Below are 27986 nucleotides of genomic sequence, written 5' to 3' on the forward strand. Positions count from 1 at the left end.
ACAAAGCTGTGTGACACAGTGAGCTTTTCCTGCTGAGGACTAAGGTACACCAAGAAATGCAACTCAGACCAAGCACATGAAATTTTGTCAAGCAAAAATAGTCTTTATTCAAATTTAATGGAAACAGGGGTCACTATACTTTTGCAAGACGGGGAAAAATAAAATTAAAAAAAATTCTTTTCTTTTCTTTTAATATAAAACAATATAATCACAATACCAGAATATGGAACTCTACAGTTTATTTCCTATGGTTACTGCAGGTGTCAATTTTCCTCAACTGTGCTATTCACAACTTCGTTAAGTCCAAAAGTAGGAAACCAAAGTGGTAGGAAACTGAAGACTTAGCACTTTCACTAGTGGCGTACATCACAGGGCGGCAATCCAAGGGCAAAATGGCTGAACTCACCATACCTACCTATGCCATTGCCAGTCCAGCCTGAAAGCCATCCAGGTTCCAAGCTCCTGGAGGCCAGACCAGGCCTGGAAGCCAAGGCATTTTGGATATTCTACTGTGGGCCGTGAGTAAAGGGGGTTGGTTCATAGATTTTTTTTTTCAGTCGAGCAGGAAGGCCTGGTGCCAGGAGGCTTTACTGAGAGGAAGCACTTAGATTTAACAATTATAGACACACCATTAGGGGGGTTAAAAATGTACAGCAGTGACGTAGGTTCTACTTCAATCACCTGTGCTACGGCTACCAAACATGTACAAAAGACTCCTCGGGTAGTTCCAGCTGTGGTCGTAGCCAGTTAGGATCTCGAGTGGGACCTAGATCTAGACCGGGACACCGATCTTGACGCAGACCTGGATCGGGACTTGGATCGAGACCGGGTTTTTGAAGCGGACTTTGATCTGGAGCGTGCTTCCGACGGGAGGTTTGGTTCTGATTTGGAATTAGATCTCGATCTGGATCGGGCCTCGGGCTTAGGCCCAGCATTCTCACTCTCCCCCCGGCCTTCCCTCTGACCAGGTTCGGACTTGCTGTGTTCTCGCTCCTTGGACACAGAGCGGGAAGGCGACCTGGACTGGGAGCGGTCGGTGTCTTCCTTCTTCTTCTTCTTGCTGCTGCCTCCTTTGCTGTCTCGCTTGCTGCTGCGCTTCCTGCTCCGCTCGCTCTTGCTACGGGAGCGGCTGCGGCTGCGGCTCTGCTCCCGGCTCCTCTTCCTGCCCTTCCTCTTGTCCTTGCTCTTGCTGCGTGAGCGGCTGCGGCTGCCGCCTTTGCTGCGTGAGCGGCTGCGGCTCTTGAGGAGGCTCTTCTCCTGACTGCGGCTTTTCTCCTTGCTTCCGCTCCTACTCCCACGCTTCCCTTCCTCTACCCTCCTCTCCTGACTCTGGCTCCTACTTTTACTCTTACTTTTGTGCCGGCTGGGACTGCGGCTCCTGGGTTTGCCAGAGCTGTCGTTGTTCTGGATCTTGTCTTCAGCGTGGTCTTTACTCTTGCTGCGGCTCTTGTTGATACTGCGACTGCGGCTACGGCTCTTGTCTTTGCTGGGGCTCCTGCTTTTTTCCTTCTTGCGACTGCGGCTCGGGCTGCGGCTTCGGCTTTTGCTCCGGGAGTGGGAGCCTGACCTGAGGAGATGGGAGTGCTTTGTGAGTCACAGCGATCTTGACTTCATGCGAATCAGATGAAAGACTAGAGGGGGCTGGACACTGGTAGCTCACACCTGTAATCCTAGCTGCTCCGGAGGCTGAGATCTGAAAGACTGTGTGGTTCCAAGCCAGCCCAGGCAACAAAGTCCATGAGAGACTCTTATCCTCAATAAACTATGCAGAAAAAGCCTGAAGTGGCATTGTGGCTCAAGTGGTAAGAGTACTAGCCTTGGGCAAAAGAAATTTAGGGATAGAGCCCCAGCCTAGTGATTAGCCCCAGCACTGGCCAAAAAAAAAAAGACTAGAGGGGAAGTGTGGAGCTGTATCCTTCATTGGGATGTAGGACTACACTGGCCAAGGATTGCTCTATGCTCATCAATTCTAGAGTGGAGCTAAAAAGGCTGGGACTAAGAGGGTGGGTCACTGGACTAAAGTCCGAGAGAGAGAGAGAGAGAGAGAGAGAGAGAGAGAGAGAGAGAGAGAGAGAGAGAGAGAGAGAGAGAGAGAGGAGAGAGAAAAGAGGTGCAAGTGCTCCTGCTGACCTCCTCGTGCTGCAGGGCAGACCCACCTGGATCGGGACCGGCTCTTAGAATGACTGCTTTTACTGCTGCCACTTCGGCTTCTGCTCTTCCGGGAATGTCTACTTCGAGAGCGGGACCTGGTGGAGAAAGATTTTATTTAATTAACATTTTTTGTGTGCTGGTCCTGGGGCTTAATTTAGGGCCTGGGCACTGTCCCTGCACTTTTTTGTTCAAGGCTAGTGCCACAGTTCCACTCCCGCTTTTTTAGTGATTAAGAGTCTCACGGACTTTCCTGCCCAAACTGCAATCTTTAGATTTGACTCCTGACTAGCTAGAGTCAATACAGGTGCTCAGTCAGCTACTGGCACCTGGCAGGGGGCTAGCTAACTAAGCCAACCATTCCTTCAATCAGAACTAGTCCCACTGCTGTGTCCAGGACCATAGAACCAGTCTCCCACACACATGTGGATGGCTCCCCAGAAACTTCTCAATTCAAACCCCAAGCTCTGACTTGCCCCTAGACTTGATACCTTTTATCACTGGGTTCCTAATGGCCATCTGGGCCACTATGATTTACTCAGTTTATCATAAATGTCCTCTACTCCATCTCTCTCTCTACACAGTGGCAATGCTGCCTCTGTGTGCTTTGTAGTCTACCCACTTCCCCTTTCTGGTGCCTTGAGAGAGCCTCCCAATTCACCTTTCTGCAAGCACTCCTGCCCTTTACCTCTCCTCTCTGGAAGGTTCCCCCCCCCGCCCCCCGCCCCCCGCCCCCAGGTACTGGGGCTGGAAAACAGAGCTTGGTGCTTTCACCTGGCATTTTTACTCAAGGCTGGCATTCTACCACTTGAGTCACATCTCTAGTTTTTCTCTGTACTGTCTTAAACCATTGACAAACTAATACTACAGACTCTTTTGGCCACTTTCTACTTGGGAATGACTGATTCCAAGTGGAGGGTAGGATGTAAAACAAAACGGATGAAGGAAATCTCACTGTAACAGGGACAGAAATGATCACCGCTTCTTGGTGCTGTTTCTCTGAAGCCTTCTCACAGAAAGTCTAATTCTTATCTTAATCAGACCTGACCAGAGGTAATTTCCAGCTTGCAGAGAGTTTAGGGAATAAGGTCTCACACTTCAGCAATATCAAGAAGAAACAAAATATTTAAAAAGCTAAGAAAATAAAATGTCATGGGGAAGAACGGTGGTGGGGCAGGTCCAGATTAAAGAGACTTTGCAAACGTGATTGGATTACATGGAGTCTATCAAATCAGGGAAATATTAATTCAGCTGGAGCAGTAGGTGCTTGACAGGATGGTGTTCTCAGGTGAGAACTTAGTACTCTTTTAAAATTAGTACCAGTATTAGGGTTTAAATTTAGGGCCTCACACTCTCAGCTTTCTTGCTCACAGCTGGATATCTACCACTTGAGCCACACATCCAGTCTAGCATTTTGCTAGTTAACTGGAGATGGAGTCTTGAGGACTTTTCTACCTGGGCTGGCTTCAAACTATGACCCTCAGGTCTTGGCCTCCTGAGCAGTTAGGATCACAGACATGAGCCACCAGCATCTAGCCTTACCATCCTTGGACACACATGCTGAAGTGTTCAGGAGTAGAGCATGCAGAGCACCAGTAGCTCATGCCTGCCTGGGCAGAACATCTGAGAGACTCGTATCTCCAATTAACTACCAAAAAGCGAAAAATGGAGCTGTGACTCAAGTGGTAGAGCACCAGCTCTGAGGGGAGAGAGAGAGGGAAAGTAGTGGGAGAAGGAAGGTGGGAAAGGGAGAGAGAGGGAGGAAGGAGAGAAGAGAGAGGAGGGGAAGAAAGGGAACAATTAGGGGACAGCACTATAAGTTCAAGTCCCAGGACTGGCACGTATACAAGAGTGAAACATTGTCATTTTTACAACTCTCTCTCAAATAGCACAGAAACACACCCATGCGCACGCGCGTATGGAAGAGAAAGAAAGGAAAAATACTATTAAAGCCAGAAGGTGGGGCATACAGGTTTTCATGAACTGGAATTTCAACTTTTATGTTTCAAAGTGACCACAAGAAAAAATATGAGGAAGTAGTAATGTGCAGTGACACAAAAAAACCAAAACCAAAATACAGAGAAGACTGAAGACAGGAGCTAATTTGAAGGGTTCCCAAAGACCACGACAACAGCTTCTAAGCATTAAAAGACTAAGGAGCAGGGTGCCTGTGGCTCACACCTGTAATTCTAGCTACCCAGGAGGACCCTGAGGTTCAAAGCCAACTCAGGCAGGAGAGTCTGTGAGCCTTCCTTTCTAGTTAACCAGTAATAAGCTGGCTGAAGGCGTGGCTTAAGTGGTTCATTGCTAGATCAAAGAAGTGGAGCACCAGGCTGAGTTCAAGCTCCATTATGGCAAAAGAAAAAAAAAAGGCACAATTAATATTCATGCATATATCACCTAGATATGAAACAGGAGGATGTACTAAGTACTATCAATGAAGTAGTCTATTGAGACTACAGAACATATGGGGGATAGGCTAAAAGAATGAGTTAAACTTCGATAATGATGCGCTCAGCACGATCTAAAATGGCAAGTCTTTACAAACAATGACCCTGTTTCTTCAAAATTAATCCATAACAGCCTCCTACTCATTCCTATCTCTAGCCTTCAGCATGCTTTTGGCTCCCTTCTCTGCCCACCATCTCCAGCTTTGCTTTTTGGGTTCAACATCTATGACACGTGATAGTCTTCAGTTTAGGTGTGCTAAGTGTGTTTCCTTCAAGGAACCTATGATCGTGGCAAGCATCTGCCTACTGCCTTTCTCCAGTGAAGGAGGCGTCAGGCATCTTCCCCAGTGCTTCTTGGCCTATTAGCAGAGCAGCTACCCAAGAAAATAAACTCTTTACTCCTGAGTATCTGGTATATTTGGGAGAGTCAACAATTCTCTCTCCATGGGTTCTCACCAGGTGTCCGTGGTCATGTGTGCATATCAGCTTATGATCAGTCCCCAGAAAGTGTGAAAGGTCACTAATTTCTGTCTCAGAGAAAGGACTTTACTTCTATCAATACTTGTGACATAAGAGATTGGGAGCTTTACAAACAAATGTTCAGGACAAAGTTCTGAGTTACTGAACCAGATGGAATTGTCCTATTGATATCCTGACAGGGGAACATTAGTGAGGATCTGTGCTCATTAACAAGCAGTGACAACACACAGACGGTATCCACAGTACCTTGAGCGACTCCGGCTCCTGGAGTAAGACCGGCGCCGTCTAGAACCTGGCTTGTCTTCAACTAATCTGATTTTTCTGCCATTAACTTCAGTTCCATCCAACTTTTCCAAAGCTCTTTTCATATCAGAGTAAGATACAAACTCAATCACCCCTTCGTTTTTGCGTTCCTTGTGAGCATCTGCATAGGTCACTTCTCCTGCCTGACGCATATAATCCTAAGGAAGAAAAAAAATCCTTGAATATATTAGGATATATTTTGTTAAAACATTTAAGGCAATCATGGAGGCTGAAATTTTCTTTTCTTTTACAAAATGGCAGCTTTCCTCCCACCAACCACCCATTCAGGTTCTTTATAGCACTGGGCATTAGTTAAGTGATAAAGACTGTAAATAAGTTAGATTGAGGCCGGTCCTGACCTCAAGATCTTCCTCCCAGCAAGGATTACAGATGTGCCATCATCATCCCAGCAAGGTAAGTCTTTTTACATGTCATACTCTATATCCATGTTGGAAAACATACTCACAAAATGTAAGCAAATCCATACAGAGATTATGAAATTATTGTCTTTAGAACAGTTATCTTTTTAAAAAATTTTCTTTTATGCTGGTCCTGAGTTTGAAACCAGGGCCTGGGCTCTATCCCTGACCTTATTTTACTCAAGTCTAGAGTTCTAACACTTGTGTCACAGCTCACTTATGCCTTTTCCTGAACAGTGTATTGGAGATAAGCGCCTCACAGTCTTTCCTGCCTAGACTGGATCTTGGTTTTCTGAGTAAGGTTATATCTGGCTATATATATATATATTTTTTTTTTTTGCTGGTCGTGGGACCTGAACTCTGGGCATGGGCGTTGTCCCTCAGCTCTTCAGCTCAAGGCTAGCGCTCTACCACTTGAGCAACAGCGCCACTTCCAGCTTTTTCTGCTTATGTGGTGCTAAGGAATCGAACCCAGGGCCTCATGCATGCAAGGCAAGCACTCTACCACTGAGCCACCTTGCCAGCCCCCTGGCTATATTTTATAACCTCTTTGGAGCCAGGCGTTGGTGGCTCACGCCTATAATCCTAGCTATGCAGGAGGCTGAGATCTGAGGATCATGGTTCAAAGCCAGCTGGGGCAGGAAAGACCGTGTGACGTTATCTCCAATAAAACCACCAGAAAACCGGAAGTGGCACTGTGGCTCAAGTGGTAGAGTGCTCTTGAACCTGAATATACTCATTCGACTAAAGACAACTTACTTATTGGTAGACTAGTCAGGTTGCCTAAGCTATCCAGTTTAAGATAGTAAATATTCCTTCTTATCAAGGTTAACCAATACTATACTCAGAAAATGAGCTGCAGTGTACAGTAAAGCAACAGTAAACTTCCCATCCATCCATCCATCCATCCATCCATGGAATTGAACCTAGGCCCTCACAAATGTTAGGCTCTAACACTGAACTACTACTACTTCTCCAACTGTGGACCTTAACTTTTAACACCAAAATTCTTTCAGGGTAAACATTCCCTGAATAAGAAATCTTACAAAAGAAAATGAGCTAGACAGTCAATATTACCTATGAGGGTGTATGCTAGAAGCTGACATAACTTATAGCTTGTGTTTCCAGTAACATAGTGGTGCCCCCACTTCCTCCCTTTGTAAAAAAAACACCCTATCATCTCCTTACAACATTATCTACAGAGGAAAGCTTCATGTAATGAAACGTTGTGATGGGCAGTCCTGCCAGGGTGAAGGCTGATGTCTCTGTACTAGTTGTCTTTCACCGAACGATTTTGCCACTGCACTAGTGAGGCTTTCAACATGCAGCACCCATTACATTCTGCCAATTCTTGGCCTGCATGAAGTTACCTGTTTCCTAATCTTATTCCTGCCCAACCTTACCCCAGAAAAGTTAATGAGGCCCAAACCTTTAAGTCTTGCCAGCTGCACCGACTTGACAAATTCTCCACAATAAGTCTGTACTCTGTGCGGGTAGGAGGGCCATATTTATCTCGGCCACTTCTTCTATAACCATATCCACCTTTGGAAGGTTCGAATACATATGATTACTTTAGTGGAGGCAAAGGAAAAGAAGACACAGCACATATTCCCCATAAAATATATTACTTACTCCCCCACCCCAAATTTATTTTTAACTCTAGCCCCACCCTTAATTCTAAACTAGATTTCAAAAAAAAAAATCTATGAGTTAAACATGAATATTTAATTTACAAAGTTCTAAGTATATATATTAATATTTACATTTAAAATTAACATGCATAAAAGTATCAGAAATGTAACAGTTTAGAAATAAATTACTAAATCAGTTACTGTTGTTACTCACAGTGATTAAAGTTTTTGTCAATATTTTAAACGAAAAAAGATTGTCAGGCACCTATTTCAGTTAATCCCATCTGTGTCTAACCCTGGGGTCCTCACCACCCAGGCCTAATGGGGAGAGGGTGCGGTCGTCACATGGCTTCCTGTTTTTGGTCAGCCAAGGGCCACAAAGGTTCAAAGAGCCACGCATGGAAAGGTAACCCAAGGTCAGCAAATGGAACAGGCAGTCATCTTAGCCTCAAAGGATTCTTTTAATTAAAACATTGAGGTCTTTGTTAAATCTATGTTAAACAATTGCATTACAGAGAAAAAAAACAACACAAACACATCATTAAACATATTTGTAAATATTAAAACAATCTCATTTAGTAAAAATTAAACATTATCAAAGATATTTAATTGCAATTTGACATTTAAAAGATACAAAATTTATCAAAGCAATGTCTTATAAACATCAGTATATTTAAATATAACATTAATTCATTACTTAAAAAATTAGCATTTAGTAACAAAGGCACATCATGGACACAAATATGTCCTTTAAATGCTTACTGCGTCCAGAACCGTAACTGCCGTCTCGCCGTGGGCCACGGGCATGCTCAACAATTACTCTTTCACCACAAAGGTCTTTGCCATTGAGTTCATAAACAGCATCATCTGCATCACGCAGATCATCAAACTCCACAAAACCATACCTACAAGAGAGCAAACAAAATCCCAGTTGGTACCCTTTTGACATTCAAGTTCTCTAACACAAGAGAAATCAATGAGGTTCATGCTTAGCTTAGCACAGATTAGCTGGGGTTTGCAAACTAAGGGTCAGCTTTCTGAAACTGCTTTACTTTGTGCCAAGAGGCATTATAAGGCTTCTGTAAGACGACCCTCACTTTCTAGCAGGGGGCGGGCTAGGCACGTTTTGCATCTGCAATCACTTCTGGAAATGCTTGGCTTAAGATACACTATTAGAGCCCCAGAAGATCAAGTATTTGCATTTGCTCTTTCAACATATCATATAAAAACATATTCTTTTTTAGCTCTAAAAGTGGTATCTTAGACAATAAGTAGTCCTACATTCAGCTTGGAGTAACACCATAGGCAAAAATCAGTCTCTTAAAGCCCCTCTGTGAAAGAAAAAAAAAAGTTCCTGTTTCTCTAAACAAATTAGTCACAATTAACTGTTCTAGAAGTTAATGGTTTAAAAAAACAAATCTGGAGCTGTATGCTGGTGGCTCACACCTGTAATCCTAACTACTCAGGAGGCTGAGATCTCAGGATTGAGGTTTGAAGCCAGCCTGGGCAGGAAAGACAGTGAGACTCATCTCTGATTAACCACCAGAAACCAGAAGTGGAGCTGTGGCTCAAAGTGGTAGAGCACTAAACCTTGAGCAAAAGAGCTCAGATATCATCTAGGCTCTGTGTTCAAGCCCCACAACAGATAAAAACAAACAAACAAAAAAACAAACCTGGAGCTAAAATTTACTTCCCCATAAAATTTCAAACTCAATTCCCTGAAGTTCTGAATAGGCTGAACCTATATGTAACTATACAAACTTCCTTACAAAGCATTGCTAGCAATTTTCCAGCAGAGATGATGGTTTACCACACACGAGGAAAAGAACCCTCAAATCCTATTAGCTCCTACTAAATAGAGTATGATTAAGCAAAGCACAACGTTTACAAGATACTGGAGTCTCTAACTCCTATTCCCTGCAAAGGGAAATAGAAAATGTTTCTTTGGTTTGCTCTAAAAAAAAGCATATCCTTGTGATTATATGATTATTATTTTGGTGGTGGTACTGGGGTTTCAACTCAGGGTCTCCAGCTTGCTTGGCTTTCTTGTTCAGGTAGTGCTCTACCACTTGAGCCATGCTTCCAGCCCAGCTTTTTGCTGGTTATTTCAGAAATGGAGTGTCACTCTTTTTTTTTTTTTTGGACCTGGGCTAACTTTGGATCACAATCCTCTAGAGCTCAGCCTCCTAAGTTAGAAGGATTACAGGCTTGAGCCACTAGTGTCTGTAATCCAAATGATTGTACAGATCCTACCTAATCACAAAAGAAAGCTACAAGCAATTTCTTTACACTGACAGTCTATACAGAGGCAAAATGTGTTCCTCTCCATGAAAACACACTGATACTAGATACAGTACTTGCCCAGGGGTTCATTCTGCCTGCTACTTCAGTCCCCCCCCTCCCACCCCTTTTTGAAACAAGGATCAACTGAGGACTAGTCTTGAACTTGCAATCCTCATCACTAAGCAATTTGAGTGCTCAGATTACAGATATGCACCACCATGCTTGACAATACTCAATATATGTTGACAGAACTATGATTGCTGACATTTTCCTTACTAAAGAGTTCTTTTCCTACAAGAATTTCTCAAGGTGACAAGGTGTAGGTCACAGTCCCTAGATGGGTTCTTTATACTAAAATGCCTGAGTGTCATATAAACTTTTTAGTCACTGAATCTCTACTCTAGACACACCTGTTTATCTTAAAGAAGTCCTTTGCAGAAACAGTTCAGAAGTCACCTGGCCCAATTTATGGGCTGGTGAAGTATCTTTAAAACAGTTTCCTGATTCATAGGCCAGAATTGTGGAGAACTTTAAGAATGATTTTGAACATCTGACAAGGTATCTGAACTGGTAAGTAAAGTGTCTCCAAGTCCCTCCTGCTATGTTATTATTTCCAGAGGTTAAAAAAAATTTAAGAAGCAAAATCTAACTACCTTATTCTGGCTTATTTTTGGTCTGGTCTATGATTTATTCAGGTAAATCATAAAATGCCAAAAGGAAAAAGTGTAATTGTCAAGACCTCTGTTGGATAGTTCTGTCCATACAATCACTGGGCTCGGCACCACGTGACACCAAGTTGAGGAACGAATGAAACAATGAGCAGAGAATGGACATAATGAAATGGCCTCCCTCCCTAAAGGGTACCCAGAACTCATGTAGTATGGGGTCAGAACAGCACTGATTCCTGAGGAGTAAGCACATGCACCACAGAGTTGGGGGTTGTAAAAATCAGGGATGGCATAATGCAAGGCCCCTAAGCTCTGCAGGGCAACTGAGAGGGAAAGCTCAGTTTTTGCAGATGCTTCTGCCAGACTCAGGTCATCCTGTTCCAAGCTGACAGGCAGAACTCATTCTGACTTTCAGGAAAAGCACCGAGCCGAGGAGCAATCACTGAAAAAGAAGAACTCACACAGACATACCAATCTCAACGAGCAAGGTTGAAGCAAGGCATAACTTGTCAGTAACACTTTCCTGAGTTGCCAGAGGAAAATAGTCCCTGCTACCTTTCCCTAATACTTGTTTTAAATTCCAACAAATTGGTGACTCGGTAGCTAAATTTAAGATGGGGATAATCCATGTCACTTTATTAAAACAGCTGATATAAATGTCCAACTTATTTCACTGAAAACATTTTGGTTACTCCTCTGTGAAAAGCTGCAGGTCAAGGATCAACCAGGTATCCTATTGCCACTTCTCTCTGCCACTGGCATGCTGAGTAGGTACAGAGGATGAAAACAGTCAACTCCCACACAAGAAACCATACCTGTTAAGAGACTCCCATTCTGAGAGTAAAGCTAACAGCTGAGTGTGTTGTTGCTTCTACCAAATTACCATTTACTTAGGTCGGCTTTCCTTGAATAATTCTAATGGACAGGTCACCCAAGTAAGGCAGGAAGACCAGATTGACAATAACAAATATCAGCTAGCATTTATTAAGTAATCTCTTATTTCAGACAATGCTATTACCACCTTATTTGATATCTGTAGCACACAAGATCCAGGAACTAGTGTCCCTATTTCCTAAGATGAGAAACTGTATAAAGAACTTGCATAAGAAACCCAGCAGAGCTGGCATTAAGTCTCTGTCTGAAATCAGAACTCATAACCATTAAGACAAAAGCCACAAACATAGACTGGACTCTCATCCTAGTTCTGTGAGAAACTAACACTAAACAGTGCATTTAAGGATTAAGAATCGTTTTACTTCTTTGGGCAGTTTATTTATGAATGAAAGAACTACACTACATATCTCAAAGTTTTCTTCTAACACCCAAAGCATGGCAGATAAATAATAAAAATTTATACTTTGGCTTAAGGAGGTATTTGTGTGTGTATGGGGGGCGGGGGTGGGGTGTGGTATACTGGGACTTGAACTTAAGGCCTAGATGCCAACCCTTTTTTTTCAGGGTTGGTAGTTCACCTGAGTGTAGCCCCATATCTAGTTTTGTGGTGATTAGAGATCAGAGTCTTATAGGCTTTACTGCCCTGGCTGATTTCGAACTGTCGTCCTCAGATCTCAGCCTCCTGAATGTGTAGCTAGGATTGTAGGCATGAATCACTAGGCTAGATCAAGGATGGCTAAACTCCAGAATTTGGCAGGATGGACAAAAAGGGTAGCAACAAAGGTACTGGGATGAATCAAATTTCTACCATGTACTATGGTCTCAGTATTTGTTTTATTTAATCATTTTAGTAGTCCTTGAGTTGAATTTTAGTTCATTCAGGAAGTAAGGCTATTTCTGGTAACTAATACCAGAGTCCTGTAAAAATCAACTTAAATGCCCTTTTAATGCTTTGTAGCAAACTAACATGAAACTAGCTTCTTTTCTCAAAAACTAGTCTTTTTTGAAACTTTTGTCTACGTATAGGAGCAGTGTGACAAAATGCATACATGGATGTTTATACACAATTATATGCATGAATACAGATCTCTGGAGGGACCTGTGAATAAGATTCCCAAAATACAACCTGAGAGCTAAGTGTATGACACCCTTCCTTTCTTTACTCTATTAAAAACAAACAATGCCTTTCTGTAATTCTAGTATTAGAAGAGAATGAAGAAATCAAGGAGAATGAATCTAAGACAAAATTGTAAAGTCCCTACACAGTAGGATTGATAAAAACAAACCAAACCAAACCTCCAAACAAAAGCCCCCCCCCCCCCCCCACACCCCGAGCATGACTCAAGCTTACTCTTAGATGACAGTCTTCCCAGCTTTCTCCATGATATGTGACAGAAAGCAGGATTTATTAGGACATGTAGGGTACTTTTATTTCAACAGCACAAAAAAAAAACCTCCCCTCCTCTAGTTACTGTTATTGCCTCTCCCCAAAGTTCCTCTGGTTCTGTTCACAGGACAAATTTAAGAGAGAGGAGAAGAGTAAGTTGCTTCCACTTTCCTCATTAAAAACAAAACAAAACAAACAAACAAACAACAAAAAAGAAAGCATCATGATTCTGACCAAGTCAAGAGAGGTACCTGGATATCACAGAGTAAAAGCCATGTTGAATTCTGCGTGTTATCCCAGTTCATTTTTTGAGGATGGTACCAGGATTTGAACACAGGGTCCCTTGTGTTTGCTGGATAGCTCTACTGCCAGGCTACCTCCAGCACCTTTCTGAACTGGCCTTTTGTGTGTGCTGATACTGGAACTTGAACAAAGCCCTGTGCTTTTGCTTTACTTGAGCCACAACTATACTTCTGGAGAAAGTTTTGTTGGTTAAGTAGAGATAAAAGATTCTCACCATTTTTCTTGCCCAGGCTGGCTTTGAACTGCAATCCTGAGATCTTAGCCTCCTGACAGTTAGGATCATAGGCATGAGGGACAAGCACCACAATCCATCTATGTTAGCTTCCTGTAATAGCTAGGATAACAGGCACCACCATAACCAGCTCATTCAAGGTCTTGAGAACATTTCTACTGATAGCCTCCCAATGTCAGCCTCTCAAGCAGCTAGAACTATCAGCCTGAGCCATGGTGCCAGAGTTTATTTAATTTTTTTGAGACAAGGTCTCACAATATGGCTCAAACTCACCTTGAACTTACTATATAGCTCAGGCTGGCCTCACTTGATTCTCCTGCCTCTGCCTTCTGGGTACTAGGATTACAGATGTGTGCTACTATGCCTGGCTTTAAGTCAGCTCTTATACTCCGTGCAATGCTATATCTAGTCTTCCTCAAGATGATACACTGATACACTTGATACACTGCTCAGGTTATCTATCTGACGTAATTCTAGCAAGGTACAAATGGAATGACATGTTTTCAAACCAAGGTACTCCAAGACTTTAAGGAATGTTAAATCCGCTTCATCCAAGAAGAATTATCATTCAAGCTCATACTGCTGCCAAATAGGCTGTCTCTGATCCTAATACCTGACACAAATAGTCCCGCGACCACTAGGCCTGCAATCTCCTTTCCATGTTCTCCTGAAGAGGATGCAGAGTTTACTCCACCCTCATCAGAATGACTTTAAGGCACCAAAGCCATTCTTTAAATATCCTCACTGAACTGATCAGAAGACTAGAGGATAGGACCATCTGAGCATTGATGGGCATGGCTTAATCTGGAGATGGGCTGACTGGGCAGGGGTGTGTGTGCTCACAACCTGAACCTGTAGGGAGTGGATATGAGGAGCAGGGAAAGCAAGCCTCCATGCGTGTGACTATGGTCACCCACCAACTGCTTACCGAGGGGCATGCCTTGGATGTTCTCTCTATAAGAAAAATGTGCCCCTTTCCACGGTGGATCTCTGCTCACCTTTGTCCTACAACTGTGCCACATGCTTTTCTTTGTATGTGGACATGAGAGTCCTCAGTCAACCATCAGCAGGATGTGAGTTTTGTTTTCCCAATGTGGTGAGCCATTCCCACATTCACTCATTTTTCTTGTAAGAACCGAACCTCTCCATGGCTGGTCAGGATTAGGGATGTTGCTGTAGCCAAGGAAAAATTTTCATCTGTTGAAGTTAACCCACGGGGTGGCTTGGACCCTCAATCTAGAGCCAGTAGCACTGTATTTTAAGGGCAGAGCCCTTAAATCTGCCCTGAAAGAAATGGCATTCAGTGAACAAGAATCAAAACAGCTTTCTTTCAAAGCACTCAGTGTTGGTCCTATGTTTCAGCCAATTTGGTCATACCAGGTGAAAAAGGACACATTGGCAGGACAGTAATAAAAACAGCAAGTGTTGCTGTCTGTATAAAGTGCTTAGAAGCCTGTAGCACAAAGACAGGTCTGCAACCAACTACTTTGCAGGTGAGGCCAACTCAGAGAAATGCTTGTGAAGGAGAACAGTGTGACTGCCTCAATTTCACAAGGCTGTGACATCCAGGGCACTAGTGGTCAGGCCCTCACAGTAGAATTAATCAGTGTTACGTTGACTGCTTAGGATCAGTGATCACGGTTGCAATCTGACTTGCCCAGTATCAGAAGGGTGCTTGCAACCACAGCTGGAAGCTGCTACCACATGAGGAGGCTCTGGAGGTCCTTTCCTATGTTGAGACAGGAAGGAGACTGCTCTGGGCTTTCTGGCCTCCCTTGCTGTCGTCTCAGAGGTGGGAGGGCCCTCAAGGCCACCTGGAGAAGGTGGATGACTTACCCGTGCTCACTGAGTGGCAGAGCTGGGGTGCGACTTCAGGGCTCACCATTACCCAGCCTGGGGCTCTTTCACGTCGGCAAACTGGCAGTTCCCGCAAACCATGAGCTCTCTGATTAGAGCTAGTGTGGATTCCTGGTCTGCAAACGGTTGGCCACAGCTCAGTCTGCACTTGATCTTTCCCCACCTTCAAAGAAGAAAACCTACCTCATGATTTCTCTTTTAGATCCTCTGATGATCTAATTTCCTTCCAATAACCTTGATTACTATTGATTACTCCTCACTAGCTACTGCCTGGATCTATTGCTAAGTTCTAAACTGCTTTTTGCTGGGTCTACCTGCTAGAATTTACATCATTCTATGCTATAGCTATTTTAGCCAACTTCTTTACACAACGGCAGGGAAAACCAGCTGCCAAATCATCTTTTAAAGCTTAGAGGTCTATAATTCTTAAATCTCTCTTCTTGTTACTCTCTAACAAGTTGAATCATTTTAACTTTCTTCCTTCCTTAGGCTTGAGAATTACCTGGCAGGAAGCCTCAGAAACTTGCCTCTCTTTTTAGCACTTCTAGTCAAGTTCGTTTTTCACAGCAATGATTTTGTGGCTCTTTTTTTTTTTCTTGTCAGTCGTGGGGCTTGAACTCAGGGCCTGGGCTCTGTCCCTGAGCTTTTTCACTCAAGGCTAGTGCTCTACCACTTTCAGCCACAGCTCCACTTCTGGTTTTCTGGAGATTAATTGGAGATAAGAGTCTCACTGACTTTCCTGCCTGAGCTGGCTTTCAACCGAGATCCTCAGATCTCAGCCTCCTGAGTAGCTAGGATTACAGGTGTGAACCACCAGTGCCTGGCTCATTTTTCTTTTAAACTTATCTTCTCATTAAATTATGAGGTCTGCTGGGTATTTAAAAAGTGCCTGGCACATAGTGAATAATTTATCCATAGTATCTCACTCATTTCTCGTAACAAATATGATGTATTATTTCCACTCACAATGAGAAAAATGAGGCTTTTTAAGAGGCTATTTTTTCAGTCAAGAAGCTCACCAGTGGTGGAGCTGGATTTGACTTTAGCTCTAAACCACAAGTCCCCATGCCTTTTAAAGGCAGATGACTTCTCCTCATCCATAGTCCTGAATATAATTTTTTTTCACTTAATAAACACTGCTGCGTGACTTAATGATAATCTAACCTCAGATAAGCCAGGTTGCAGTACAGTTTTTGATACAGCAGGGTGAAGTCTCCAGAGAAAAAAAGAACATGATCTTGGGGCAGGTGAAGCACCTCTAAGCTGGGGATATGTGACAACCAGGTTACTTTCACTCTTGTCTTTTGGTTCCCATTAGCCAGTGTCAGCCATCTGGTCCTTCCGAAAACATGTGTGGGTTCAGAACATAACAGACTAGAAGAATAGAGGAAAAATAAGATTATTCTATGCAATCCCCATTCTAGAGGTCCCACATCAACCCCTGGAGTCTGTCTGTGGCTCTAAGAATTAGACCAGCACAAAGTTAGATGGGGCTAGCTGACATGATGTTCATTCAGACATAAATGGACACTAACAACATAATGTACTCAAAGATGAATTTACTTTTGCAACAAATGGTGATGGGACCAAAATGTAAACATGAATAGTGGGAGAAAAAAAATGTGCCATAAGTATTGGAACATTTACAGACTTTCAACTAAGGTGCTTGCAGCAGAAACTGGATGATATACAAGATCTCTTTTTTTTGGTGCAATTACTGGGGCTTAAACTCAGGACCCTGTGCTCTTGCTTGGCCTTTTCACTCACAGCTGACACTATCACCTGAGCAACATCTCCAGTCTCATGGACTTTTTTTGCCTCAGCTGGCTCTAAGCCTTAGTCTTCAGATTTCAGCCTTCTGAGTAGCTAGATTCCAAGTGTGAGCCAATGGCATCAGGCCTGATTTAACTTTGAAAGATTCCAAACCATGAACATGATTACACCATGCCACCGTCCTTCTTCAAGTTTCTTTGTAATAACTACCCCTATTTTTGAATGTCTTACTATAATACCAAGCATAATGCTATATATATCATATAACTTTCACAACTCTGAGGTTTACTGATACCACATGCTGACACTGCACACACGAAGAACTAAGACTTAGAGCAGCTGAGTAACTTGTAATACTTGGGTTCTTCCAACGCACACACTAAGTCCTACATTCCATTATACACCAAATCAAAGAAGCAGTCTGTAACACCAGTTTGAGAAACGTCAACTCCAGGAGCATAGAAAATTAGTTTCATCAAGCTGTTTACATTTATTCTCTACTAATCTATTATTGGGACTAAACCTATAAATGGATTTTAACAGTGGTCCATGGAAAGAGAAAGGTAATTATCATTAAGAAACCTGTATCCATTCCACTTTATATGTAAAGAAATGTGGAATTGTGATTTTTTTAAATCACATAGCATGTGATAATTTTATTAGCATTTTGTTAAAAAGAGACCTAAAATATACCTTAGTTGGTGTATAATAAAAAGTAATGAAATTCTGGGGGAAAAAACCCTATAATGCAGTAATAAGAATATAAACACACAAACATATTGGCTAGAAAATTAAACTCATAACTCTTCTTTCTCAAACTGTTCTAGTTTAGATATGATGTGTCCTTCAAAGACCACATGTTGAAGACGTGGCCCCCAGCTGACAGGGGTCATAGAGATCTGATTGGTTCATAAGGACTCTGATCCACTCCTGGATCCATTTACTAACAGTTATAATTTGACAGCATTATTGAGAAGTAGTGCAAACTTTCAGAGGTGCTGCTGAATTGGAGGAAGCAGGTCATTGGGGGTGTGGATCTTGTCCCTGGCCCCTTTTTCCTGTCCATGAACCTACAGCAATGGAGTCAGCCAGCCACGGATTGAAACCTCTATATACTATGAGCTAATATAAATGTTTTCTCCTCTTAACTGATCTGCTCAGGTCAATGAAAAGCAACCAATACATGAAGTAAACCATTTGTTGAAAAGCAAAAACAAAAACAAGAACAGAATGAGGAAGAAAAAAAACAAAATCAAGCTGATGGTATTGAGTCTACACTGCACTTAACAGCTCATCTCTAAAGGAATATTCATATACTGGTGGGAAAAAATCAGAAACAATGATCTAGAAATAATTTCCCCCTCCCGCCCAGTAGTAGAGAGCAATCTACTATGAGATTTACACTTGTACTACACTGTAACTGCTCTAAAAGCCTTTGTACAACTTGCTCCAACCATCCAAAACATTTCAAAAAATAAGAGGACTCTGGGTTTGGTTCCCAGCTCCACTCCTCCAGCATCCCCAAAAGACTAAGTCTACTAAGCAATTTCACTTTTACTAGTCTCTCACCATATTTGTATCCTACAAAATGGAACTACCTTGAAAGCAACATTATTTGTAATTAGTTTGTATATCAAGCAAGCATAATTGTAACTGCTACAACAAAATGCATAATTTTTATATTTTAAATTCAACATGGCTACATTCTTTAAGGTGAGAGGACACATAATCTCTCATGTACATTTCAATTTTCTGATTCTTACTAACACAAAGGGTAAGTGAAATGAACAAGTCTCACCCACAAAAGGAATCAATACTGTATCATACCTGAGATCACACCAAAACTCAGGAAGGCTCAATTACAAACCAAGAACAACCTTAAAGAACTCAAGATATGAAAGCCACATTATTGATTCAAAATACAATTTTTAGGATAAAAAAGAACCATGGTTGCTGAGTGCCAGTGGCTCACACTTGTAATCCTAGCTACTCAGGAGGCTGAGATCTGAGTATCATGATTCAAAGCCAGCCTGGGCAGGAAAGTCTGTTAAGACTCTTATCTCCAATTAACCACCAGAAAGCGGGAAGTGGCGCACATACTCCTACTTACTAATATCAGACTAATACTGGCAGACAGTATAACCCAATTCCACACCAAAGCTACAAAGCCCATTCACACTCACATCTAAAATAAGAGCAGGTTGCCAGGTGTTAAAGTCACATAAAGATTATGCCTCTGGGACCATCTTGGCTGTGCACACATCCTTCTTAACTGCTTCTGGGCAGCAGTGGTTTCTTCTTTTAGTTTGGTTAAAGATGCCACTCTCCATGTTATTTGTTGGGGATGAATTCTCCCTGAAATTGGCCAGTTCACCATTTTAATGACCATTTCTAATCACCATTCATTCCTGCAGGCTGACTTCAAAGCTCTTGCCTTTATTTTTCCTTTCTAGGACTTGAAGGCTTCTGATCATGAAGGCCCTTTGTGGCATACAGACCTAACGACATGGTTGGGGACTAGAAGAATGCCAAGTATCCTAAGTGTTTCTTCAGGTATCACCTGTAGTTCACAGACCTCTAGCCTGGATGACTTTCGTTCATCTCAGCAGAGGGATGTCCTGCAGTGCCTTTCCTCAAAATATGGACGTGCAAATCTGGAGCAAGATCAATCATGTACCTTAGTATGTCCTAAGACAAGAAGCTCAAGGAGTGACAGAATTCAGAGAATGTGTGCCGGGGTACGTTCTACCCTAGTCAACCCACCAAAGCCACCACCACCTTACAGCTCTTTAAAGAGCTGTTGAGAGGAGCAAGAGAATCACTCTAGCAGTCACAATCCACACTTCAAGGCCAACATTAAAGAAAGGACCATGTGTGTCACTTTTGGCAATAACTTGTCAACTAGATGGAAGCCTCGGCAGGGTCAGAATCTATCCAATGAACAGGCTAAAGCGCCCAAACTACCCTTTCACTCTTGGAGGCAGGTGCTCCAAGGACAGAACTCATCCATCTGGAAGAGATCAAAACCATCATAATCGGGGCTGGGAAGGTGGCTCAGTGGTAGAGCGCTTGCCTTGCATGCCTGAGGCCCTGGGTTCGTATTCCTCAGCACCACATAAGCAAAAAGAAAAAAGCCGGAAAGTGGCGCGGTGGCTCAAGTGGTAGAGCGCTAGCCTTGAGCTGAGGGACAGTGCCCAGGCCCAGAGATCAGGCCCCACGACCGGACCCAAAAAAAAACAAAAAACAAACCATCATAATCATAGCCTAAGTGAAGCTGACTGCCAATGTCAATGATAGCTGTCAACAATGCATTCTGTAACCTTGAGCCCATCACTTAATCACTCAAGCCTCAGTTTCCCCAAATGCACAAACGGGGGACATTTGTTTGTAAAGTGATTTGATATAGCAGTTGAAAAATAAAGTATACAAATGTACGTTATTAATATTTTCTGTATTTTAGGATTTCAGTGGTGGCTTACAAATGTAAACAGCATTCTCTCAGATGGATGAAGCAGCTTTTTCTGAGGAGCTCAAAGTACCATTTTTAGTGCAGGTTCCCTAGAGACAGCCCAAATACAGAGAAGCCAAACCCTATCATTCAGTCTATATTTTGTTTTGTGTTTGTATTCTTTTCCCTTTCTATTCTTCTATCTCCCTCCCTCTCCCCCTTTCATCTTCTTTCCTTCTCCCTTTTTCTTTGTGCCTGTACTGGGGCTTGAACTCAAGGCCTTGTGCTCTTGCTTGTATTTTTTAGTCAAGGCTAGTGCTGAACCACTTGAGCCATACCTCCACTACTGGCTTTTTGTTGGTTAAATGGAGATGAAAGTTTCACATGCTTGCTGAGCTGGTTTCAAACCTAGATTCTAAGATCTTAGCCTCCTTGGTAGCTAAGACTACATGTGTGATATACCAGTATTGGCTCACATACAGTTTTAAATGAAAAAAAAAAAAAATAAATAAAAAATTATTTAAAAACTTATAATCCTAGTTCACAATTTTGAAAAATAGAATTTTTTTAAACATGGCAAGTGAAAAAAATCACTAGGAGGTAATGGAAACCAACAACTAGAAAAATACATGATTGTATATGTGCTTTTATTTTGAAAGTGCACTTTCAGGAATCTGTCCAAAGGCAAAAAAAAAAGTGCAAAGATTTACATAAAAAAATTCACCATTGGGGCTGGGAAGGTGGCTCAGTGGTAGAGCACTTGCCTTCCATGCCTGAGGCCCTGGGTTCGATTCCTCAGCACCACATAAGCAAACAGAAAAAAAGCTGGAAGTGGCACTGTGGCTCAAGTGATAGAGCGCTAGCCTTGAGCTGAAGAGCTGAGGGACAGTGCCCAGGCCCAGAGTTCAGGCCCCACGACTGGACCCCCCCCCCCAAAAAAAATTCACCATTGTTCTATAGGCATAAGATAATGAAAACAAAATGTCTTTCAACATGGTTTTAGGAATGAACACATTAAATAGCATTTATATGTGAGAACACTTATGTATCCATTAAAAAGCAGATTGTAGATGCTGTAGATATAGGTCAATCAATAGTACAGTATTTGAATGAGGCCTTGGGTTTGATCCTAAGCACCACAAAACAAGACAAAAGACAGAAATCTTGGAGGTAGAAAGAAGGACATCTTCTGACAAAACAAAAAACAACCAAGCTTTTGGCAAATCAGATAGGTTACCCGAAGTCTGTTTAAAGACAAAATGGAGCTGGGTGCTGGTGGCTCACATCCTGTAATCCTAGCTACTCAGGAGAGGCTAAGATCTGAGGATCACAGTTCAAAGCCAACTTGGGCAGGAAAAGTCTGTGAGACTTTTCTCTCCAATTAACCACCAGAAAACTGGAAGTGGTGCTGTGGCTCAAGTGGTAGAGTGCTCGCCTTGAGCTGAAGATTTGACGGGCAGCGCCCAGACCCAGAGTTCAAGCCCCATGACCAACCAAAAAGGAAAAAAATAAAAAATAAAATAAAAAAAGAAATAAATGGAAAAGGGGTAATGTGCATGTCCAAAGTTTACATGTGAAGAAAAGTTAAATCAAACCTTGATCAAAGTGATCAAAGTAGAGACAATGTGATCTCTGAATGGCTTTTGTCCCTTATGTTAAAACTTGTAATAAACATATAGTTATTAAAACTGGAAATAACACATGCTATTTTGAAGTTAGAATACAACTTAAGAGTGTTTTCAATCTTAACTACATATAAGCAGTTGTTCAAACCTTTTTTTAAAAAGAAAACTGGTTTAATTTCTTTCTAGATAGTTATAAAATTAATGCAGAGCCAGATGCTTTATTCTTCTTAATATGGACTCCAGTGCTTGGTACGTGCAGGTCCAAATGGGACATTATTTCTAAGGCTAGTAGAATGGCATGTGAATACAAAGGTGGTTGATAGATTTTCTAAATGTAGTGCTTACTTCTAAAACATTGTCATAAAAATGCATTTATCTGCCATTTGATGGTGGCCCATAACCAGAAACTAACCAGAAACCAATAACCTGAGACATTAATTCAACTTCCTCTACAGGAAAAATAAAAAGAACAAGCTCCTGCTGGGTGCCAGTAGCTTATGTCTGTAATCCTGTGTACTTAGGAGGCTGAGATCTGAGGATCACAGTTTGAAGCCAGCTCTGGGAGGAAAGTCTATGCGATTAGTCACCAAAAGGTTGGAAAGCTGAGCTGTGGCTCAAGTGATAGAGTGGTAGTCTTGAGCAAAAAAAGCTCAGGGACAACACCTAGGCTCTCTGAGTTCAAGCCCATGGACTGGCAAAACAAACAAACAAATGACTAACAACTGAACAAGCTCTTATTAAGGATCAGTAAACAGAAAAATACCTGTGTAGGTTATGTTATTGGCAGAAATTCTTCTCAGCATAAGGGCCACCAATACTTAATAACAATTAAGGACACAGAATAATGATCTGATTTACTCAAAAAATAAAATTATATATATATATATAAAGTCAAGGTGCATAGGTTTTTTCTTTTTGGTGTCAGTACTAGAGCTTGAATTTAGGGTCAGGGCTCTGTCCCCTCAAGGTACTGGAGCCACAAGTCCACTTCTGGGATTAGGAGTTAAGTCTTGAGGACTTCCTTGCCCAGGCTGACTTTGCACAGCAATCAACAGATCTTAGCTTCCTGAAGAGCTAGGATTACAAGCCTAAGAGATACTGGTATCTGGCTCAAGGCACGTACTTCTTGAAAAGAATTCTTCATAATACTTAGATAAAAGTCCAATTAAACAAACCAGAGTATCACCTGAGAATCTAGCTATCCACAATTTCACTGTTATATGAAATTTATCACCATTTCCTTTAGTCTTGTTTTTATTGTTGGTCACAGGGCTTGAACCCCAAACCTGGGTGCTGTCCCCGAACTCTTTTAATTCAAGGCTAGAGCCTTACCACTTTGAGCCATAGCTCCACTTCATTTTCTGATGGTTCATTGGAGATAAGAGTCTCAAGGACTTTACTGCCAGGGCTGGCTTGGAACTGTGATCCTCATATTTCAGCTTCCTAACTAGCTAGGATTACAGGTGTGAGCCACCAGTGCCCAGCTTTTCTGTTTAGTTTCAATCCAGGGCTTTTGCCCACTTAAAACACACACATCCTGTAATAATTTGGGGGCTTATCCCTTATCTCTTAAGCAGGCAAAATGATCTTAGTATGTTGTAAATTTTATTCATTAAAGTGTAGGAAAGGGGCTGGGAAGGTGGCTCAGTGGTAGAGCGCTTGCCTTGCATGCCTGAGGCCCTGGGTTCAATTCCTCAGCATCACATAAGCAAAAATAAAAAAGGTGAAGTGGCACTGTGGCTTAAGTGGTAGAGCGCTAGCCTTGAGCTGAAGAGCTGAGGGACAGCGCCCAGACCCAGAGTTCAGGCCCCACGACCGGATCCCCCCCCCAAAAAAAATAAAGTGTAGGAAAATGAAGGTATAAAGATCTATAACTGAAACCATAAAATATTGCAACAAAAGCGTACTCTAGTGAAAAAAAACCTTACACAATTTATGATGAAACTAATCTATTAATAAAGAAAGTCAAGTCATTAAAGCCAGTGAAAGCTACACAAAGCTGAAAAGCTATAGAGATACAAATAGTGTTACTTCCTTGACACACTTCTAGGATTCCCTTTGCAAAGCCTTTCCCTCTTCTCTCCATTGTGGCTTCTATGTTCTAAGTTTAAGAGGCAGAAATGCAGAAGACCCTATTAGAGGATCTAAAGCTCTCTATATAGCTCTGGAAGATCTATTTAATGTTTGTTGTCTCTAAGAGAATCATCTATCTATAGAAAACCTATCTAGAAGTACTGTAAAACAAAAGCAAGTTGTCTTATGAAAGAAAATGTACCTCTTCTCCACATCCCAAGACAGTCTATAGAATCTTTCTGGAACACTAAATCTCCTTTGGAAAGTTCATCTACTTCTTCATTTGCTCATTTTCTATTATACAACCATTTTATACCTTTTCTTTTTTATTTTATACCTTTTCTAATTCTAAAATTTACCAACCAACCATCAGTCTATGTAACACCTACAGATACAGCTTACAAATTCAAACTCTTGCAACAATTCTTCAATTCATCTAAATATGCTCTGGATACTAACAATCACAATCCAGGTAATTTTTTTTTCTGTTGGTCATGGGGCTTGAACTCGGAGCCTGGGAGCTGTCCCTGAGCTCTTCAGTTCAAGGCCAGCACTCTACCACTTTGAGAAACAGCTCCACTTCTGTTTTCTGGTGGTTTACTGGAGATAAGTCTTATTGACTTTCCTGCCGGGGCTGGTTTTGAACCATGATACTCAGATCTCAGCCTCCTTAGTAGTTAGTATTACAGGCATGAGCCACCAGTGCCTGGCCAGCCTAGGTATTTGCTAAGATACTTCTCTGAAAGAAGATTCACTGTTTTCAGGTTTGGAACTATAAACTTATGCACACAGCTGAATTGTGCTATCTTTTCCTTTTGTTCTTACTTTTTCCTTTCAGACTTCCCTGCATCTAGTTCAAGCAGTCTCCACTTGAACTACATCTTCACCAGAAGTAATTTTTCTTTGCAATGTTCCCAGATCATACAGTGTGCCATTTGGTGATTCTAATACCTGCCTTGAATAGCTGAAATGATTTCCCATCCCTCATTTTAACTTTTACTTACAATGATGGATTTAATGTATCTCATGTTTTGTAGTGAGTGTAAATGTAAGAATGAATAGTTTCTAAAAATAAGACTCAGTATTTCAGGTTCTCACAGCTCACCATGTCCTGAGTAGCTCAATTCTACCCTCCAGAGACAGCCTCTTAATTTTTTTTTTTTTGGTCAGGCGTGGACGGCTTGAACTCTGGGCCTGGGTGCTGTCCCTCAGCTCTTCAGCTCAACGCTAGTGCTCTACCACTTGAGCCACAGTGCCACTTCTGGTTTTCTGGTAGTTTATTGGAGATAAGAATCTCTTGGGGGCTGGGAAGGTGGCTCAGTGATAGAGCGCTTGCCTTGCATGCATAAGGCCCTGGGTTTGATTCCTCAGCACCACATAAGCAAAAAGAAAAAAGCCAGAAGTGGCACTGTGGCTTAAGTGGTGGAGCGCTAGCCTTGAGCTGAAGGACAGCGCCCAGGCCCAGAGAGTTCAGGCCCCACAACTAGACCCCCCCCCCCAAAAAAAATTCTTGGGACTTTCCTGCCTGGGTTGGCTTTGAACCGCAATCCTCAGATCTCAGCCTCCTGAGTAGCTAGGATTACAGGCGTGAGCCACTGGTGCCCAGTCAGAGCCTCTTAATTCTTACTCATGAATTTATAATAATATAAAATCTTTAGTAGTTGTTCTGGTTTACTATCAAATTCCTAGATCCTTCATGAGGCCCAATCCAAGCTAGATTATTTCTCCCAATTGTTCCTTACTGGACCATGTCATCACTAATTACAACATAAAAGTATTTCTAGATACATTACTCAAGAGCAGACTGAGTTATTCAATGATTATCACTGTTATACTAGTCCTTAGAAAACATATCTCACCAAGTATACTTTGCTATCAAACACTTACAAGCTAATATGCCTCCTTAATGATCAGCCAAATCTCCATCATATAGTTCTTTACATCTTCCTTTCCCATGTGAATGAAAAATTTGGGTCAGAGAAACTCAAAAGTAGTAGAGCTGGGATATTTGACTTAGGCCTACCTAGCTTCAAAGCCCATGTTTTTTCTGCAAGTAATTCTATCAACTTACTTGGGCTCTGACAAAAAATAAAAATAAAAGTAAAACCCTTGGGGGTATAAACTCTCAAATATATGATAGGTGTCACAGTGACAATCCCTCCACTTTAATATAGTCTTTAATAAGTGAAAATGCTACCATACAAAATGAGTAATTTTCTAAGCCTTTTATACTATATCACTTTTCACAGTAAACATTTTATTGAACTTGTTTTCAGTAAGGTGATTCTTCCTAATCATCCTTTCCGAACGGCTTTTAAAACAAGTTGAGACTATGTTAGCCACCAACTTTTCTCAGTTGTGCAACTTACACTAACATCTTTCTTAACCTCTCAAGTGACAGCTACTAATAGAAGAGTAAAATCTGGCCATATCAGACCTGTTGCAAAATATTCTTTCTCTAGAAAATATTCCTCTTACACTCAAAGCTTAATATCCTGAATATTCTTCTTAGGTTTCTGAAATTTTCAATCAATGCCTTCCAAGTCCTAACATTTCCTCGTTGCTACTGCTCCTCATTGAGGATCTTCTCCAGGCCCGAAACCAGTAGCCCCTACTGGGTCTATTTTATTGAAGCAGAACATAATACAAGAACAGCTCGTCCTAGGGAGGGATTGTTTGCATTTCGAGACGTGATCCACCTTCACTAACGCACACATTAGCTAGACGGCCACTATCCTCTAACAACATTCTACGACAGCAAAGCAATTTTCCTTTTTTGTTTGTTTGTTCCCAAGCTGGAGAACAGAAACCACAGCATGGAAACTCAGCCTGGACTCTCTTCCAAGATAACGAGCTAAGACTTCACTCTAGCACAGGGAACGGTGAAGGCTTTCAACGCGGCAAGACGATACTTTGGAAACTGTCACTACTCTAGTCCAACTGCAATCTCCCGCCCAAAAAAAGTGTGGCACATGGCAAGCCTAAAAAAGGGCCTTCTCCTCCCCTCAGAGCTTCTGTACCCCGAGAAAGACTCGCGGAGACCGTCTGATCCACCGGGCTGGGAAGAGGTGAAAGTAGTAGGAAATCCTGTCTGTTTATTTCCAGCAGCCTTCTGAGCGGGAAATGTCGGTCTCGGAGACAATCCAGGCCTCGGTCCCGGGACCCAGGCTTCCCGGACGCCGGGAGACCCAGTCCTAGTGGGGCTCCCTTCTTCGGGTCCCGCTCAGTCCCCGCCACCTTTCCCATTATCCCTCCTTCCCCGCCCGCGCAGGCGCAGTGGGAGCGGGCCTACCCGCGCCCCCGAGGCGCGACCATGGCGGAGCCAAGCAGGCCCGCAGCGACTTCGCGCGGGGCGCCCTCCCCTCCTACGGGTCTCCGGGGCCTCCCGCCAACACCAAGGCTCGGTCCCCTCAGCCGACCCCGCTTCCGCCCTCCTCACCCGTTCTTCAGATCCACCTCCAGGATCTTCCCGTAGCCCTTAAAGAAGCGCTCCACATCGCGCTCCCGGGCCTGGTAGCTCAGGCGGCCGATGTACACCCGCGGCATCCCGGCAAAGGCAGTGGTGACTGGCCCCGGCCCCGACCCCCCCTTAGGTGGCGGCCGGAGAAGCGAGAACGCGGCGGCGGCGGCAACGGGCGGGCGGCGGGACGGACGCAGCTGAACCCCGGCGACGTACGCGAGCACGCAGCTCGAGAGCGCGCGCCTCGGCTTTCCCCCGCCCTACCCGCAGGCGAGGGTAACGGGAGAAAGCGCGCGTTCGCTTCCCGCCCGGCCAGGTCTGGGGGCGGGCCCTTCCCGGGGGCGCGCTGGCGTGGGGCGGGGCCCAGGCGATCGACAGCGTCGCCCGCGCTCTCGCACGTCTTCTCGCGAGTTCTGGCGCCGGCACCGCCTTACGGCTTTGCCCTCCTTCCCGGAAGCTTGCGCGCGCGCGCGCAGAGTGCGTTCCCGCTCTGTCCTTTGAACCGGGAGTTGCTTCCGATTCAAAGCAGCGTGGAATGGAGCCTGCTTTCCA

At 43.0% G+C, this 27986-nt stretch overlaps 1 protein-coding gene across 3 annotated transcripts; it reads right to left on the bottom strand.

Annotated features, from left to right (window-relative positions):
- Positions 1 to 77: 77 nt before the first annotated feature.
- Srsf4 (serine and arginine rich splicing factor 4) lies at positions 78 to 27732 on the bottom strand. 3 transcript variants are annotated; one of them, XM_042688491.1, is made up of 7 exons: positions 15035 to 15657; positions 8194 to 8336; positions 7697 to 7889; positions 7230 to 7342; positions 5325 to 5539; positions 2157 to 2246; positions 78 to 1567 (listed from the first exon to the last, which is right to left on the bottom strand). In XM_042688491.1, the coding sequence occupies exons 3-7, from the start codon at positions 7713 to 7715 to the stop codon at positions 748 to 750; spliced, it is 1257 nt and encodes a 418-aa protein (XP_042544425.1). In that variant the 5' UTR covers positions 7716 to 7889; positions 8194 to 8336; positions 15035 to 15657; the 3' UTR covers positions 78 to 747. The 3 variants fall into 3 exon arrangements, with proteins under 3 accessions (XP_042544425.1, XP_042544423.1, XP_042544422.1); XM_042688489.1 differs by lacking the exon at positions 15035 to 15657 and adding an exon at positions 14197 to 14984; XM_042688488.1 differs by lacking the exons at positions 7697 to 7889; positions 15035 to 15657 and adding an exon at positions 27414 to 27732.
- Positions 27733 to 27986: the final 254 nt, after the last annotated feature.

Source organism: Dipodomys spectabilis, unplaced genomic scaffold (assembly GCF_019054845.1).
Source record: "Dipodomys spectabilis isolate Male_0828 unplaced genomic scaffold, ASM1905484v1 ptg000118l, whole genome shotgun sequence".
NCBI lineage: Eukaryota > Metazoa > Chordata > Mammalia > Rodentia > Heteromyidae > Dipodomys > Dipodomys spectabilis.

Bases quoted from the DNA above. Each gene is read 5' to 3' on its own strand.
- Srsf4 (XM_042688488.1), bottom strand. From the start codon at position 27,520: ATGCCGCGGGTGTACATCGGCCGCCTGAGCTACCAGGCCCGGGAGCGC. The intron at 2,247-5,324 runs GTACTGTGGATA...TTTCTCCACCAG, and splicing joins AGGAGCCGGAGTCGCTCAAG to GTCCCGCTCTCGAAGTAGAC. The intron at 1,568-2,156 runs GTGGGTCTGCCC...CCATCTCCTCAG, and splicing joins AAGAGCCGGTCCCGATCCAG to GTCAGGCTCCCACTCCCGGA.